The 15,169-nt window shown below is 42.1% G+C and overlaps 1 protein-coding gene across 4 annotated transcripts in view; it reads left to right on the forward strand.

The window, feature by feature from the left end:
- Dpp6 (dipeptidyl peptidase like 6) overlaps positions 1-15,169 on the forward strand; it is an 830,048-nt gene that overhangs the window by 454,423 nt on the left and 360,456 nt on the right. For 3 of the 4 annotated variants that reach the window (XM_021163979.2, XM_021163976.2, XM_021163978.3), the window contains exon 2: positions 7,214-7,328. In XM_021163979.2, the coding sequence (XP_021019638.1) occupies positions 7,214-7,328 (115 nt within the window). Of the gene's footprint in view, positions 1-7,213; positions 7,329-15,169 lie in introns of those variants that run through there. The other variant, XM_029477512.2, reaches the window with a different exon arrangement.

A 15,169-nucleotide genomic window follows, 5' to 3' on the forward strand; every position in this document is an offset into this window, starting at 1 on the left:
GTGTGGGTTTCATCTTGTGGAATAGACTTTACACTCAATTAGAAAATGGTTGGCAACTCCCATGACATCCATTCCACTATTGCACCAGTCAGGTACAGCTGTTACTGTAGCTCGTAGATCACAGCTGGGTAAGGCTGATAATTAGTTTTCATTCCTAGAAGTTTGCATAGCTACTTTCAGCACTATGAAAGTTTATAAAGTTTGTGTTTTGCTGAAATATGAGGAATTGTGGAGTGGGCCTTTCCTGTTGTGAGTTCTCAGACAAGTGTGCCAATCATTCTGATCTGGTAAAGATAAAGTATACTAGAGGAAGGGTGTCCCCAAGAAGGGTGTTCCAAGGACATGTATCTCGGGCCTGTCATTTTGTGAAGCCAGGCTTCCCAGTACTTTGCTTGGCACTGGTGCAACAAGGCTTGAGCCAGAATCTTGTTTCTGCGCAGGCAAGTTTCCAAACTGTGATAGTGTGTTTTTTAGTTTTGAAGAATCATGATCACATACTCTAACTTTCCTGCATTTGTGAGGTGCTGGCCAGTGGAGATTTATGCCATCCTGCTGACAGTGGGTCCATATGCCAACACTTGTGTCATACTGAGCACAATAAATTCTGTGTGACTAATCATAGCCCAAGAACCCCAGTTCAGCCATAGGCCTATGAGTCTTTGTTCCACATGGACATCCAGGAGCAGCTTCTAATGTCACTTCCAATAGCTTTATTTTGAAAAGTATGTGAGACTATTTAAATCTCAAATCTGGAATTATCAGTTGGTTCTCTTCTGTCCTAGGGACTTTGTAATTGTTATTTCCCTTGGCCAAAACCTTTGGATTATCCAAAGATGCTATACATGAAAGTATTAATTATGTTCCACCCTGATGCAGATAAGTACACTAATTATCACGACCTTTTCTTATAAGTCCAAATCTCTAACAAAATAATCACTGTTTGCCCCACTTTAGTCTCTGGCACGTTCCTTTCATCAGCTCCACAGCATTGGAGGCCAAGCAGAGCACCAGCTCTCCCTTTCATGTTGGACATGCTGTGTTGATGCTCATGCCTCCATCCCCTTTAAACATATTAAGCCGTGTTTGATTCTTAAAAAGCCATTTTACACACAGCAACAAGGAAGTTTTCCTCAGACTTGCTAAAGCTGAGTAAAGATATTTGGGTCATTATTTTTTTTTCAACTTGACTGAGAGAACAGAAACGAACAAGATCAGTCTGAATTTAGCTTATGAAATAATCCTCACATACACTGCTTCCAGATAATTTTAATTTGGCTACTTGACATGTAGAATTTTTCCTTGTTTCAGATAGAAATTATTTGAAGACACACCATGGAAATAGCTATCATTAAAAGGCCCACCATAACCTTCCTCTTCTCTCAATTATCTCCTGACCCCCACCTATTCCTTTCCTCCTCTTCTGACCCTCTCCTCTTCCCCCTATTCTCTCCTGACCCCTTCTCTCAATCTTCCTATGACCACTTTCTTTTTCCTCCCTCTTCCTCTGACCCTCTCCAACTTCCTTTTTAACACTTTCTGTCTTTGGTGTTCTCTTCTGTCTTTGGTCTGACATTCCCATTTCTTTTGGTTCTTCTTCTCCCATTTCCTTGTTTCTCCCTCTTTATCCTGAGCTGTTGGCCTGTGCCACATCCTACACTCAACAGATCATTACTGTATTCCTCTGACCTTCAGAGGCACATATCACATAAATGGCAGGATCAATCGTTCTTGGAATGTCTAAGTGTCAGGCTTCTCTGGCCCATGCCTGTACTCTCAAACTGCTTGGTTCATGTTGCATTTCTGTCCATGGCTACAGCAGATATAGAGGAACTGATTGTAACATGGATTCCTGGGTGTTGATGCAGAGTAGGGATGGGAGATATGTAGATAAGAAACAGAAGCAAAGAGGGGAGAGAGTGAGAAGAGGAACAACTGCTAGAATAATACCAATTCCTTGTGTGTTTCTACAAATAAAAGCCCAGACTCGTCCCTTAGGTTCCCTTAGGAAATATGCCTGTGTGCAGCCTCCTCATCACGCATGTAAGGCCAGCATCACCCAGATGTGGTCTTGCTCACCTAGATTTCTCTAGCACCTAATTAGTATCTGTTATATTTTAGCATTAGTCTAGGAGCCACAAATGAGACACAGGAAGTCAATGAGCCAGTAAAAGGGAAATGGGGCCAGCCATCCCATAGGCTCCCAGGAGATTAGTGATGAACGTGTGTCAGTTGCTGAATGTGATTAAGACTTTCTCTCACTTTCCAATACTACCATATCGTCTGCAAATAGTGATATTTTTGACTTCTTGCTAAACAAAGAATTCTCAAGTGAGGAATACCAAAGGGCTGAGAAGCACCTGAAAAAATGTTCAGCATCCTTACTGATCAGGAAAATGCAAATCAAAACAACCTTGAGATTCCACCTTACTTCAGTTGGAATAGCTAAGGTCAAAAATTCAGGTGACAGCAGATGCTGGCGAGGATGTGGAGAAAGAGGAACACTTCTCCATTGCTGGTGGGATTGCAAGCTTGTACAACCACTCTGGAAATCAGTCTGGTGGTTCCTCAGAAAATTGGACATAGTACTACTGGAAGATCCAGCAATACCTCTTCTGGGCATATACCCAGAAGATGTTCCAACTGGTAATAAGTACACATGCTCCACTATGTTTATAGCAGCCTCATTTGTAATAGCCAGAAGCTGGAAAGAACCCAGATGTCCCTCAGCAGAGGAATGGATACAGAAAATGTGGTACATTTACACAATGGAATACTACTCCGCTATTAAAAACAATGAATTTATGAAATTCTTGGGCAAATGGATTTATCTGGAAGATATCATCCTTAGTGAGGTAACCCAATCACAAAAGAAGTCACTTGATATGCACTCACTGATAAGTAGATATTAGCCCAGAAACTTAGAATACCCAAGATATAATTTGCAAAACACAAGAAAATCAAGAAGACGGAAGACCAACATGTGGATACTTCATTCCTCCTTAGAATAGGGAACAAAATACCCATGGAAGGAGTTACAGAGACAAAGTTTGGAGCTAAGATGAAAGGATGGATCATCCAGAGACTACCCCCACCCAATCCATCCCATAATCAGCCACCAAATGCAGACACTATTATACATGCCAGCAAGATTTTGCTGAAAGGACCCTGATACAGCTGTCTCCTGTGAGTCTATGCCAGTGCCTGGGAAATATAGAAGTGGATGCTCACAGTCATCTATAGGATGGAACACAGGGCCCCTAATGGAGGAGCTAGAGAAAGTACCCAAGGAGCTGAAGGGGTCTGCAACCCTATAAGTGGAACAACAATATGAACTAACCCCCATAGCTCATGTCTCTAGCTGCATATGTAGCAGAAGATGGCCTAGTCGGCCATCACTGGGAAGAGAGGCCGCTTGGCCTTGCAAACTTTATATGCCCCAGTACAGGAGAATGCCAGGGTCAAGAAGTGGGAGCGGGTGGGTAGGGGAGAAGGATGGGGGGAGGGTTTAGGGAACTTTCAGGATAGCATTTGAAATGTAAATAAAGAAAATATCTAATAAAAAAAAGACAAAAAAAGAAAAAAGACTTTCTCTCACCATCTTGTGGTCATTTGCTCTCCAAATATGGAAATGCACTGATCACAGTCCATTTTTCTACTCAAGATGGATGTACCATTAATTTTATAATTTGTTGCAACCTTCCACTTATAGTAAATGGTCTGTGATCCATAAAAGTAATTTATGTCCAAGCATTTCACAGAGAATTAAATATTAGGAAAAAAATACATCCAGACAATAGAACAGAGGCATGTAATGCGAGATCTACACTCAGGTTTGTGTCATTGACTTTCTTCTACTCATTTTTATTGTTGCCCTGTAAACATGTTGTACATTAAGGCACTGATTCTACATTTGTCCTGGAATTTACCATACTGCAGCATAAGAAAAGCTCCCACCTCTTCAGCACTTCTCTTTTTGATGTCAATAAACAAAGTGAATCATTAACCAATGCCCAACTTCCAGAAATTACTGAGGATGGCTTAAGAAATTCCCCTTGCGCTTCCTACTGAGATTTGGATGGGGAAGATGGAGGGTATCTGTAAGGCTGGCACTGTCTGAAGACATTCCTGGGGCTTCAGCTTCTCATGCTTCACCTGTTCACCATATCCAGCCACACCCAATACCAAATGTATATCCCCTGCTTGGGAAAATGACTCCCTCTTCCTTATCCTCATTAATTTGCTGGGCTACAGAGCAGGCTTGGGTACAGGTGAGAAGGACTTCATAGTTGGAGGGTTGTTTTGCTCTCAGCCAGTAATGTGAAATCATGTTACATGAAGCAGTCAAACTAAGAAGTTTCTAAATATATGTGAGAAAGGGTGAGTGGAGCTCAGACAACCTGAACACCGCTGGAGACTCTGCTAAGGAAAGCAGCATTAACTGTCAACTTGGCAGAGCCTATACTCACCTAAGAAGAAGACTCAAAAGAGCGATTCTATGTTTATGATAAAGTGTCTCAGTAGTTACCTGGTATAGAATGGTCCAGTCTACTGTGGGCAACTTCATTCCCTAGGCAAGTGGTCCTGAACTGTCTAAGAAAGCCAGCTAAGCGTGAACCTGAGCGGGCCCCAAGCAGTGGTCCTCCATGGTTTCTGCTTCAAGCTCTTGATTGATTTCCTGCCCTAACCTTCCTCAGTGGTACATGATGACCTAGAAGTATAAGTCAAATAAACTCTTTCTTTCCTTAAGCTGCATTTAGTCAGAGTGTTTTATCACAGCAACAAAAGCAAACTAGAACAAGCATGGTAAAGCACAGTAGAGAGAGGCTAGGGGATTGAGGCCCTTGAGAGCACTGCCTGCTGGTCCGGGGAAGTACCTATGTCTCTCTTCTTTCCCTGAAATGAATTGCCATTCTTCCAAAGTTAGGCTAGTTATCCTAAAGAAAGTCTGAGTGCTCAATGGGGGTCTTATAGAGAATATAACTTCATTCTCTCTCTCCTCCCTCTCCCTTTCTCTCTTCTTCTTCCTCCCACCCCTCTCTCTCTCTCTCTCTCTCTCTCTCCCTCTCTTTCTCACACACACACACACACACACACACACACACACACACACACACACACACAGACACAAACAGGTCTCCCTAAATAGGTGCTTTACTTGAAGTGTCTTAGAGCTGTTGCCTTGAATCCAGCCTCCACGGGTACTTCATTGCTACTCACACTCACAACTAGCAAAGCCAAGCTACACAAAAGTACCTATGAAACACATAGCCAAAGTGCTTGGGAGGGAGGAACCTGGGTGGGAGGGGTTGCCTGCTGGATTGTGTCAGAATTTGCCCTACAGCAAGATGAGCTATCTCACTGGCAGCCCAGAGAGCTGCTGACATATGAATATCTTCTGCAAACATTCAAAACTATTATTTGACTAATCTTGGGTCTTTTTCTCTTTGGGGAGCCAGAGTCCTGTAGTCTCTGCATGCTTCTAAAAAAAAAAATTCCTAATACGGAGGTTAAAAGATGGGTTATTATATGGTTGAATGCATTTTCTACTTCCCTGGTGAGAAAGCCATCTGGTTGACCCCTCTGCTTTCAGCAACAACAACAAAAACCACCCACTGTCCCATCATGACCAGCAAGCTCTACCCCTGCCATCAGTGCAGTTCCTGCTGTACCCCTGCCACCTGCCACCTTCTGTGTCAGAGCTCCAAATACTTTGTCTTCTGTTGCAGAGATGCTTTTCTCTACTGGGAGTTCATCTCCCCTCATCTCTGCTGGGTGTTGCACCTGGCATCCCTTTAGCTATGTGAAGCAAGCATGTTATATGTGTGTATCTGAAACATTCATAACAGTCTGCAGCTTAACAAATGCTGGATTCAGAAGGCTGTAACTTTCCCCCATCTTCCCAGAAAAAGCTAAAAGCCCTACTTCCCCGGTTGGAAGTGATAATGTAATGGAACAGTCTTCCCTTTCTTCATACACTTCTAAAGAGTTCATTCTTTGTACATGAGATGTTTCTGCTTTATTATTTAGCAGTGTGGTGATAAACAGTAAAGCACTGCCACTCTCTTAAGTTACAGCCATGACATGATATCATATTGTGGGTATGTCAGAGTCAGAAAAGGCATATGTCTAATCAATTGCTGTCTGTTATATTGATTTTTAACCATTTTATACCTTCTAATGAACATGCTGTTGTAAATGGAGGTGTATGTGTGTGTTGTTATCTACTTTAGAGACAATCTCTATCCTACTACATCTTCTTTTGGTTTAGCATGAGCTGAAATAACAGACACTATAAAATATTCTTGGATCAAATCATGTATAGCTATAATGCCATCCTATGTTCTTTGTTTCTGTATAGACTTTTCTATAGAATTAATGATAATTACTATTTAATGATTATATGTAGTTGTTGTTATTAGATATTAATGATGCCCCACTTGTTACTTGGGAAATCTCAGTGAGGACCCTAAATGATGTGGTAACCCTAATCTTAAGGAAACTACAAGTTTAGTCTCATTATTCCACAAGCCTGTTCAGTTCTTAGATTTGTTCATATATTAACATCCTCTAGTGATTTCTCCAGATACCCCTCCTACCCTCTACCCTTTCTATAGCACACATGCTGTCCTATGGAAGGTGCTGAGAGTATAGGATAGGTGAGCCAGTCATGGAAGCGAGGCTTGAGGAGTGCTAAAGTGTGCTCACAGAGCCGATGAAGAAATACCAGGCTCCCTCTAAGTGGCATACATAGAGGTTGATGCTTAGTGTGTGCTCACTAAATATTCATGCAGACTGGCTAGTGGTCAAAGTGAATAGTGTAGACATAAAGAATTGGAGAAGACTTGGGGCTAACAATGTGCATCATACTTGACTAAGATCCCATGGAGACCCCATGGGGCTTTGACAAAGAAAGTCTCAAGGCCACCGTGAGTGACAACTAGTTCAAGAGGATATTTTATGAGGGAAGTATTCTAAGCATGGCACAATGCCAGCTTCATTGCAGACTTAGTCTTCCTGATATGAGAAGGGACATAGCAGGTTCTCAGGGTGTGGTAGGAGGAAGCACTGAAGAGGAGCTCGCTCTTGGCAGTCTGAAAGTTGGAAGAGGCTTCTGCCATGGCTCTTTGTCCTGAATGAAGTGCCAGCTGTTGATTTATTTGGACAGTCCACCTTGTGGTGCTCACTTGGTTCTCTCTTCCTGTGGTTGTTTCAGGAGCTGGTGGGGAGTAATCCTCCACAGAGGAACTGGAAAGGAATCGCCATTGCGCTGCTTGTCATCCTTGTCATCTGCTCGCTGATTGTCACCTCAGTCATCCTGTTGACCCCAGGTATGGATGCTTCTCAGAACCAACCACTAACATATTAAAGTGAACAGTTTTACTACAGGATAGCATCTAAGGAGCTGTTGATTGTACAGTTTATTCTTACCAGGTTCTGGATTTCATGATACTATTGAAGGAGATAGTATGCCTTCATTGAAAACAAGTCTGTCTTATATGCTTTATATTATTGTAGAGTGTTTGACTAGATTGAAATAGCATGGATCAAAATTTACTGATGCTTATTCATCTTGAAATTAAAGTTAGTGGCATTAGAAATAATTTAATATATCCCTTGGTATTCCTAGGTGTTATAGCAAGGATGAATTAAGAAAATGTTCAAGCAACACATGATGGTTGTGCACCAAAAGCAAATTACTTATTAGGTGACACTGAAAGAGTTAAATATTGATAGGGCCAGAGGCAAATTCTCTCAGGTAAGAAAGACACACCAGAATTCACAGCAGTACCCAGTGAGTTTGCCTGCATTGCCTGTGGCTGGCCTAGTCAGAAGTGGAGCATGAGATGGGCCTCCTGGAGTGGTAGGAGATGAACCATGTGGAAGGTATCATAGGACAACACAGGGGTCATGGAGTGTAGTGAGCAAGGCTTGCCCCATTCTCATCATCCTTTTGGATGGTCATAAGCAGGAGCAAATCAGCAGCACTACAGGCCTCTGTAAGCTGACCACACATGTATTAGACTTCAAGGTGGAAAAATAAGCAGATAGCACAGTGCAGGGAAAAATCAGTACAACACACAGATAAGAGGTTACACCATTAGACCATGATGGAGGTGAAATAGAATTAATATATTTATTAACAGGCAGAGACACTACCCGGGAAAAATAAGAACTGCAGACCAGTGTTCCTTGTGGGGAGAGATGCACAAAAAGGTGGTAATGAACTGAACACAGTAACATAAAGGTATTATAGAGGGTGGTCAAACAGCTCTGCTAAGAGCACAGATGATCCAAGTTTCGTTCTCAGCACCCACATTAGGTGACACACAACTCTTATAACTCCAGCTTTCAGGGCTCTGATGCCCTTTTCTGGCCTCTGTGGGCATTTGCACTTATGAGCCCATATACACAGGGACACAAACACATACAACTAACTAAATAAGTAAACATATCAATTATAGACAGAGAGACACACAGACAGATAGATAATAGATAATAAAATCTTCATGGTATATTACATACCATGGCCAAGTGGGATTTATCCTAATTCAGGAATACTAGGTCAACATACAGAAGTCACTGAGATACACCTGTATTAACAGAATAACACACAAATCCACAGATCACATAAACACCCAAAATGTATCAGTACCACCAACTGTGAGCAGAGGTCAGAGGCCAATGTATAGGCAAGCTATTCTGTGCTCCTGTGATCCCAGGGAACGAGCAGGTCACCAAGCTTGAGCATAGGTGCCTTTTGCAGACAAGCTACCTCATAAGCCCTCACTGACTTGGTTGTATCTTTTTTCTAATTTTAGTTTTATGTTTAATTATAATTATATTTTATTTTATTTTTGTTGTGTTTGTGTTTCTGTGTGTAGGTTTGGGATTGTATGTATAAGTACCTTCAGAGGCCAGAAGAGGTGCTGGAAATGAAAGCACAGGCCTCTGGGAGGGTGACACAGACTCTTAACCACTGATCAAATACTCCATGCTCTTTGATAGGATCTGTTAATACACAACAGGCTTTAATTTTGATAAAAATATAATTCCTCTTGGGAGGCAGAGGCAGGTAGATTTCTGAGTTTGGGGCCAACCTGGTCTACAGAGTGAGTTCCAGGACATACAGGACTACACAGAGAAACCCTGTCTTGAAAAAACAAAAAAACAAAAAAACAAAAAAATTCCTCTTTGGGTCATAGCTAAGGAAGTGTTTTTCTTCTGAGGTCATAAATGTTTACTCCTGTTGTCTTAAGAGTTTTAACTTTTGTATTTCGATCCTTTATGTGGTGGTATAAAGTAAGAAACTGACTTCATTCCCTGGTGTGTGTGCATGCAGCTATATCAGCCTTGTTTGTTGAATATCCCATCCCGATGGTGTAGTGATAGCCCTTTATGACTGTGTGAACTTAGTTCAGAATGCTCTGTTTTAATATACTGGTCTATATGTCTGCAGATATACCCCATACCACAGCGTATTAACAACTGTAATTTTATGGTCTTTTAAAACTATGAAGTCTATGTCTTCTCAATGCTTGCTCTTAATATTATTTTGACTTCCTCATATTGTTGTAATAATTCAAAACAGATGCCATGGTGGTAAAGTTAGTTAATTTCCTGTTGCTGTGATAAAATACCATGTCCAAGGAAACTTATAGAAGAATGTTTATTTTGGCTTATGGTTGCAGAGGGCTGGTGGTCTTGATGTCAGAGCAGAAACAGCAGGCATAGTGGGATAGAAGAATGCTAAGAAACAAATATCTCTAACCATAGCACAAAGCAGAAAGAGCAAAGAAAAAGTCTTTTAGATCTCAAAGCCTCCCTCTGGATCCAGGGACCATGGATTTGTCTTTGCTTTTCCTTGAGCAGAGCTGTGATTGCTAAAGAAAAAAAAGTACTCTTAAAATTTTGGTTCTGTGGTTGTGTTACACTTCCTTGGGATTTAGAATGGGGTGATAGTTTTCAGAGATTCGCCTGCCTGAAGTCCACCTCCCCCAGGATCAAGGGTCCTTGTGAGCATTATTCTGGAGAGGAATGTGGTAGGTGAAGATGGCTAGTAGCAATTGAGCCATGCACAGACTTGAAAAATGACTCCTGGAACTAACTCTGATGAAACTTTAAATCTCTTTCATTTCATAGAAATGCCCCCATGGCAGTCCTCTTTAACCCAACTAGATAACACAGTCACTGCAAAGATTTTGCCCAATGATGACACCAGCTGTTCAGGGCAAGATGCTGTAGAAGGCAGCTGGTGCCTTGAGTGAGTCTCTGGATTCTAAAGAGGCTTCGAAAAGGGCAGCTTCCTTTACTTTTCTGTTGGAATAAGCATATGGCTGAGCCTTGTCTACCTATTGCTTCTGGAGGCATCCACGGGTGATGTCTGTTTCTCTAGGTTGTGTTGTTGGGGAACTATGTGTTCTGGGCTTGAGAGGATTACAGAGGCTGGATACTTAAACTGTGAGCTGTGCTACAGGACCGTCTTGGCTTGGCCTTTCTGTGCTTCCTTTCCTGGAGCAAAATAAAAGCTTTTGTTTTGACAATTAAAATTTTGCCAGCTGTTCTACCTGTACTGCCCTGGAGTGTACCCAGAAGGCCCTCAGATGCAGAATGCCTTTCCAAGATCCCACAATGCTAATTTTCCCCTCCTTCCAACATTAACAATCCCATTAGGAGTTGCAACTGCTGTGCAAAGCACTGAGCAAATGTAGAAAACGTAGTTATGTGTGTTCTCCTTTGAGCTAAAAGCAAGAAACAAAGGTGTCCCAAGCTTTGTTAGCAGTAAACAAAAATAAACCCAGAGAGAATGGTGAGGCTGAGCCAAGGCACAGTAGGGAAGGAGGTAACAGTGCAAAGTCCCCATAAGGGTGTCCATATATTGCAGACATATGCATGCAGTCTTGGACACAGCCTTATGGCATTGATTATGCCCCACCCCAGCGTTGCCACCTTCATCTTGATAAAGGAAACTTCTAGAGTGAGTGTTCTGTGTTCTAGAAACTCAGAGTCTAGAACATGTTCATGCCCACAGTCAGTTCTGGACTCATTGTCTTTGTGACCATTTCCCAGTTCTCACAACCCAGTTCCAACTTAGCAAGCAGGATCTGGTAGGAGGGTGTGCTCTGAGGCTGTGGGTTTCTGGAAGGTTCTCTCAATGATTCTCGCAGACAAGGTATCTTGTTCTGTGGTACAGGCTGATAACCTCCAGTTACTCACTATCCATGTCTCTCTGAAGGGTCTTGAAGGGAACATGGGCTTTCTGGTTGTCACATATTTCTCCCTTGGTAGACCATGTTCTTTTCCAACTTTCTCTTCTGAATAACTGATTCAAAGTTACATTTTTAGCTTTCTGATATTAACTACAGTAACTGTTAATCTATAATATGTCACACATGCCTGGTGTGTGCCATTCAGAGCAGCTGCATTTCTGCATTCTGATAAGACTGACTACAATGAACTGCAACATAAGGAATCTGTAGACCTGATGGAATTTTAGTTGCATTAGAATGTTCCAGACTTTGCCTTGAATGGAATTCTGATCAGAGCTGGGCAGTAAAAAGCACTAAATATACTAAACACTTCAAAGAAGTATAAGGAGAAAGCCACTGACGTTGAAGATCACACTGAATGAAGACTGGTGTCATGACCAGGCTATGCTCAAGACTCCATGAGTAAAGACCAACGAATATTCAGTAGCATAAACATGATGTACAGATTGCTTATTTTGGAATGTTACCACAATTTTATTTAAATGCAATGCCTGTGACAACTGTCTTGGCTGAGAAATTACATTCTGAACTTTACCACTGAGAAAAGATGAACCCACTGGAGAACAAGGAAGCCCAGGTGGCCACTGAAAACCATCATTAGCATGCGTGTCACTCTGTGATAGCCTGGCTTGGAAAATAAGGAGGGCATAGTAAATGGTCAGTCAGGTATAAAGACTGATGAAGAGAGCCTGTGGTAACTTGGCAGAGAAAGACTTGGACACCAGGCCTGAGTTCCGAGATTGGATGCTGATTCCTCCCACTATCCCTACAGAGCTCTCCATCACAACCATTTCTAGAAGCTGATAAGTGCTTTATGTCATCCTGTCTCCGGGGAGGAAAGAGAAGGGCAGACATGAACACTCCCTGAGTATTTCTGAATGTCTGTGGACTGTAAGGGTCTGATCCCAGACTTAGTATGCAAAGGCAAAGAGCATTTATTCTGTAGAAACATCTAGCATGTGGGGATAAACCATTCTTCAAAATGGCGACCTCAGACAAAGACAAGTAGGCCTTGTTATAGAGAACCAGGAAGAACTCTCTAGAAGGATTAGGTAATCTCTATTGTGATTGGCAGGGGTCAAAGTGGTAACATTAGTATAATTTTGATTGGCTACTATGCTAGTTCTTCTATATTTAGAGAGTGGGTTAGGTCATCTAAAAGTTCATTGGTGGGTGTTGGGGAGGTCACAGGGGTCAGCTTCTGAATAGCTTGTGCCAGGTAGTCAGTGGTTTGCATTCCTAAGTCATTAACTGTAGGATGAGATAAGACTGCCCAGTACAGCCAGGCAGTGGTGGTGCATGCCTTTACTCCCAGCACTTGGGAGGCAAAGGCAGGCAGATTTCTGAGTTCGAGGCCAGCCTGGTCTACAAAGTGAGTTCCAGGACAGCCAGGGCTATACAGAGAAACCCTGTTTCCAAAACCAAACAAAAACAAAAACAAAACAAAACAAAACAAAACAAAAAACAAAGAAAAACTGTCCAGTACAGATGACCCATCCTGGGATAAGATTTTTTTCCTATTCTTGTGGTTATCTCCAGGCTCTTCTTTTGGAGGGGGTTTTATGATCTTGTTCTGGATGTTATGGTCTGTTCCTGGAGGTGATATCTTATGGCATAGTTTCTGGGAGTTATAGTCTATTCCTGGAGGTGGTATCTATGGCCTTCTTTCCTAAATTAGGCCTGGTCCTTAAATGGAAAAAATTGGGTTTATGTTGTCCTTTCAAGACCATCTACTAACCTGGACTAGCAAGTAGTTCTTCAGTAACAGGTTAGTGAGGGGGGAGGACCAGAGGATCAAAAAGTAGTGTAGATAGTAGCATTTGGGATTAGGAGATCTTGCACCAGCTGCACCTTATGCCAAACAAATGTATTAAGATGCTGTACTTATAGTATCTTATATACAGAATTCAGGGGAAATGGAATGAGTCAATAGTATCACACAATGGGACGCCAGCAGAGGCTAATGAAACAATGTTTTACAATGGGAACACAAGGCATCCATCCGAAGTGCATCACAGACAGGACACAGAACATCCTTGACACACATAACCACAGCCCTTCGATGGTGAGGAATTGGTTTTCCAGGATCCAGTGATGTAGCTCTTTCAAGACCCCAGCCCTTGGCCACTACTCACTCTGCCAACCATATTCCTTATTTTACAGAAGGGACTGTATTCCTTCTCCATACATTGAGGCCTCAGGGAAATCCTCTAACTACCCTGGCCCCCTAACAATATGCTTTCATGGAGATCAATTAACAAAATTAAGTATGTGTGCAGTAACAGAATGGTCCTTGTCTATTTTGGTGACTCTGGTCAGCCACAGCCATCTTGTCTTCACCCATGTCTACTGTTATCCTTAACTCATTAACTGAGGGCTAGAGCAGCCTCACATGTTATATGACCACAAAGGGAACTGAGGAGGGACACTCACCTTCCCCATCACTGAAGAAATGTCCCTAGGGCTAAACAGGAGGCAGATCATCTGATGAACCTGTGTTTCCTTGAAATTATGGTCATGGTGGTTGCTGGGAATATGGTCCTTTGGATTGAGAAGCAAAGGGACAGACTCCAGGGGAGCTAATCCATGTCAACCATACAAGGGTGAACCCTAGATTTGAACTACCCAATGACTCTGATCTGCGAACCTTGAATCTGAATGGTGCATTCAAATTATCCTTGCAGTTGAAACAGATGTGGAAGGATTGGTTTATTGTGAGTTGCAGACTCAGAGTGACTGAGCAGTGAGTTGTTGGAATCATCTTTAACTCTCTCTCTTGACTTCCCCTTACTACCTCTAGACAGATTGTCTGGTAGAGCTTGCTTGTCTGTGGAACTCTTGCACTAAAGGCCCATTTTCCCTAAAGATGGCAATTCACTCTTGTTATTCATGTGTGCATTAAGGCCAAGGCAAATACAATGTGAGTTTATTTGTAAAGGCTTTTCAGGTCTTGCTCCATTATACTCCAATGTTAAAGAAACATAACCCAGAAGAAGTAGATCTAACTATGGTGTTCCTTGTTTTCTCTGGAGCCTGTCACCCAGAAAGCATATTGGAAAACTATAAACTAATGTGACACACATCCAGAACAATGCTCTCCAAGGCACTGGCTAATATGGGTGGTGGTTTAGTGAACAGTCACCAAGGCAATTATTCACAAGTTTAGGTTCAGGGTCAGAGAACTGAAGAAAATGGGCCATGGTGAACCAAGCAGGTTAGGAACCAGAGGAGGATCAGGCTGAAATGAGCACTGCCTGCTTTAGAAGCGAAGCCATTGCCTTAAACCCCACTGGACCCATCAGCTGTAGCTTCTGCTCTTGAACTTTCTCATACCATGGATTCACATCCATGAATGCTGGACCTCTCTGAAGAAAACCTATAAAAATCACCAGGTTTAACTCATCATATATAGACAAATTCTTTTTCCTTAGATATATTTATTTTATGTGAATGGGTATTTGCCTGAGTGCATGGATATATATATATATATATATATATATATATATATATATATATATATATCATGTGCATGTAGAACCTGCAGAAATATGGAGAAGGCATCAGATTCCTCTGGAGTTGAAGTTGCAGGTGATTCTGAGTCACCTTGTGGTGGGAGTAAAACCTGGGTCTTCTGCAAGAACACCAAGTAGATCTAACTATGGTGTTCTCTTAGCCTCTAAGCAATGTCTGCAGACCACATGCCCAGTTTCATATCCTTCTCAAGTGAGTAGATTACTATGCATGCAGATGAACTCCGAAAGTCCTAGCTGGTTGCAAATTGAAGACCTGAAAGGGTACACATGGTGGGCTAGACAGTGTCTTCACAAAGATCTTCCCATTCAAGCCTCTCAAGATAGGGTTACTTTGAGGTAGCCCACAGATTCTAAGTACATGGACAAACA

Source organism: Mus caroli, unplaced genomic scaffold (genome assembly GCF_978045245.1).
Source record: "Mus caroli unplaced genomic scaffold, Mus_caroli_1 scaffold_4, whole genome shotgun sequence".
Classification (NCBI taxonomy): domain Eukaryota; kingdom Metazoa; phylum Chordata; class Mammalia; order Rodentia; family Muridae; genus Mus; species Mus caroli.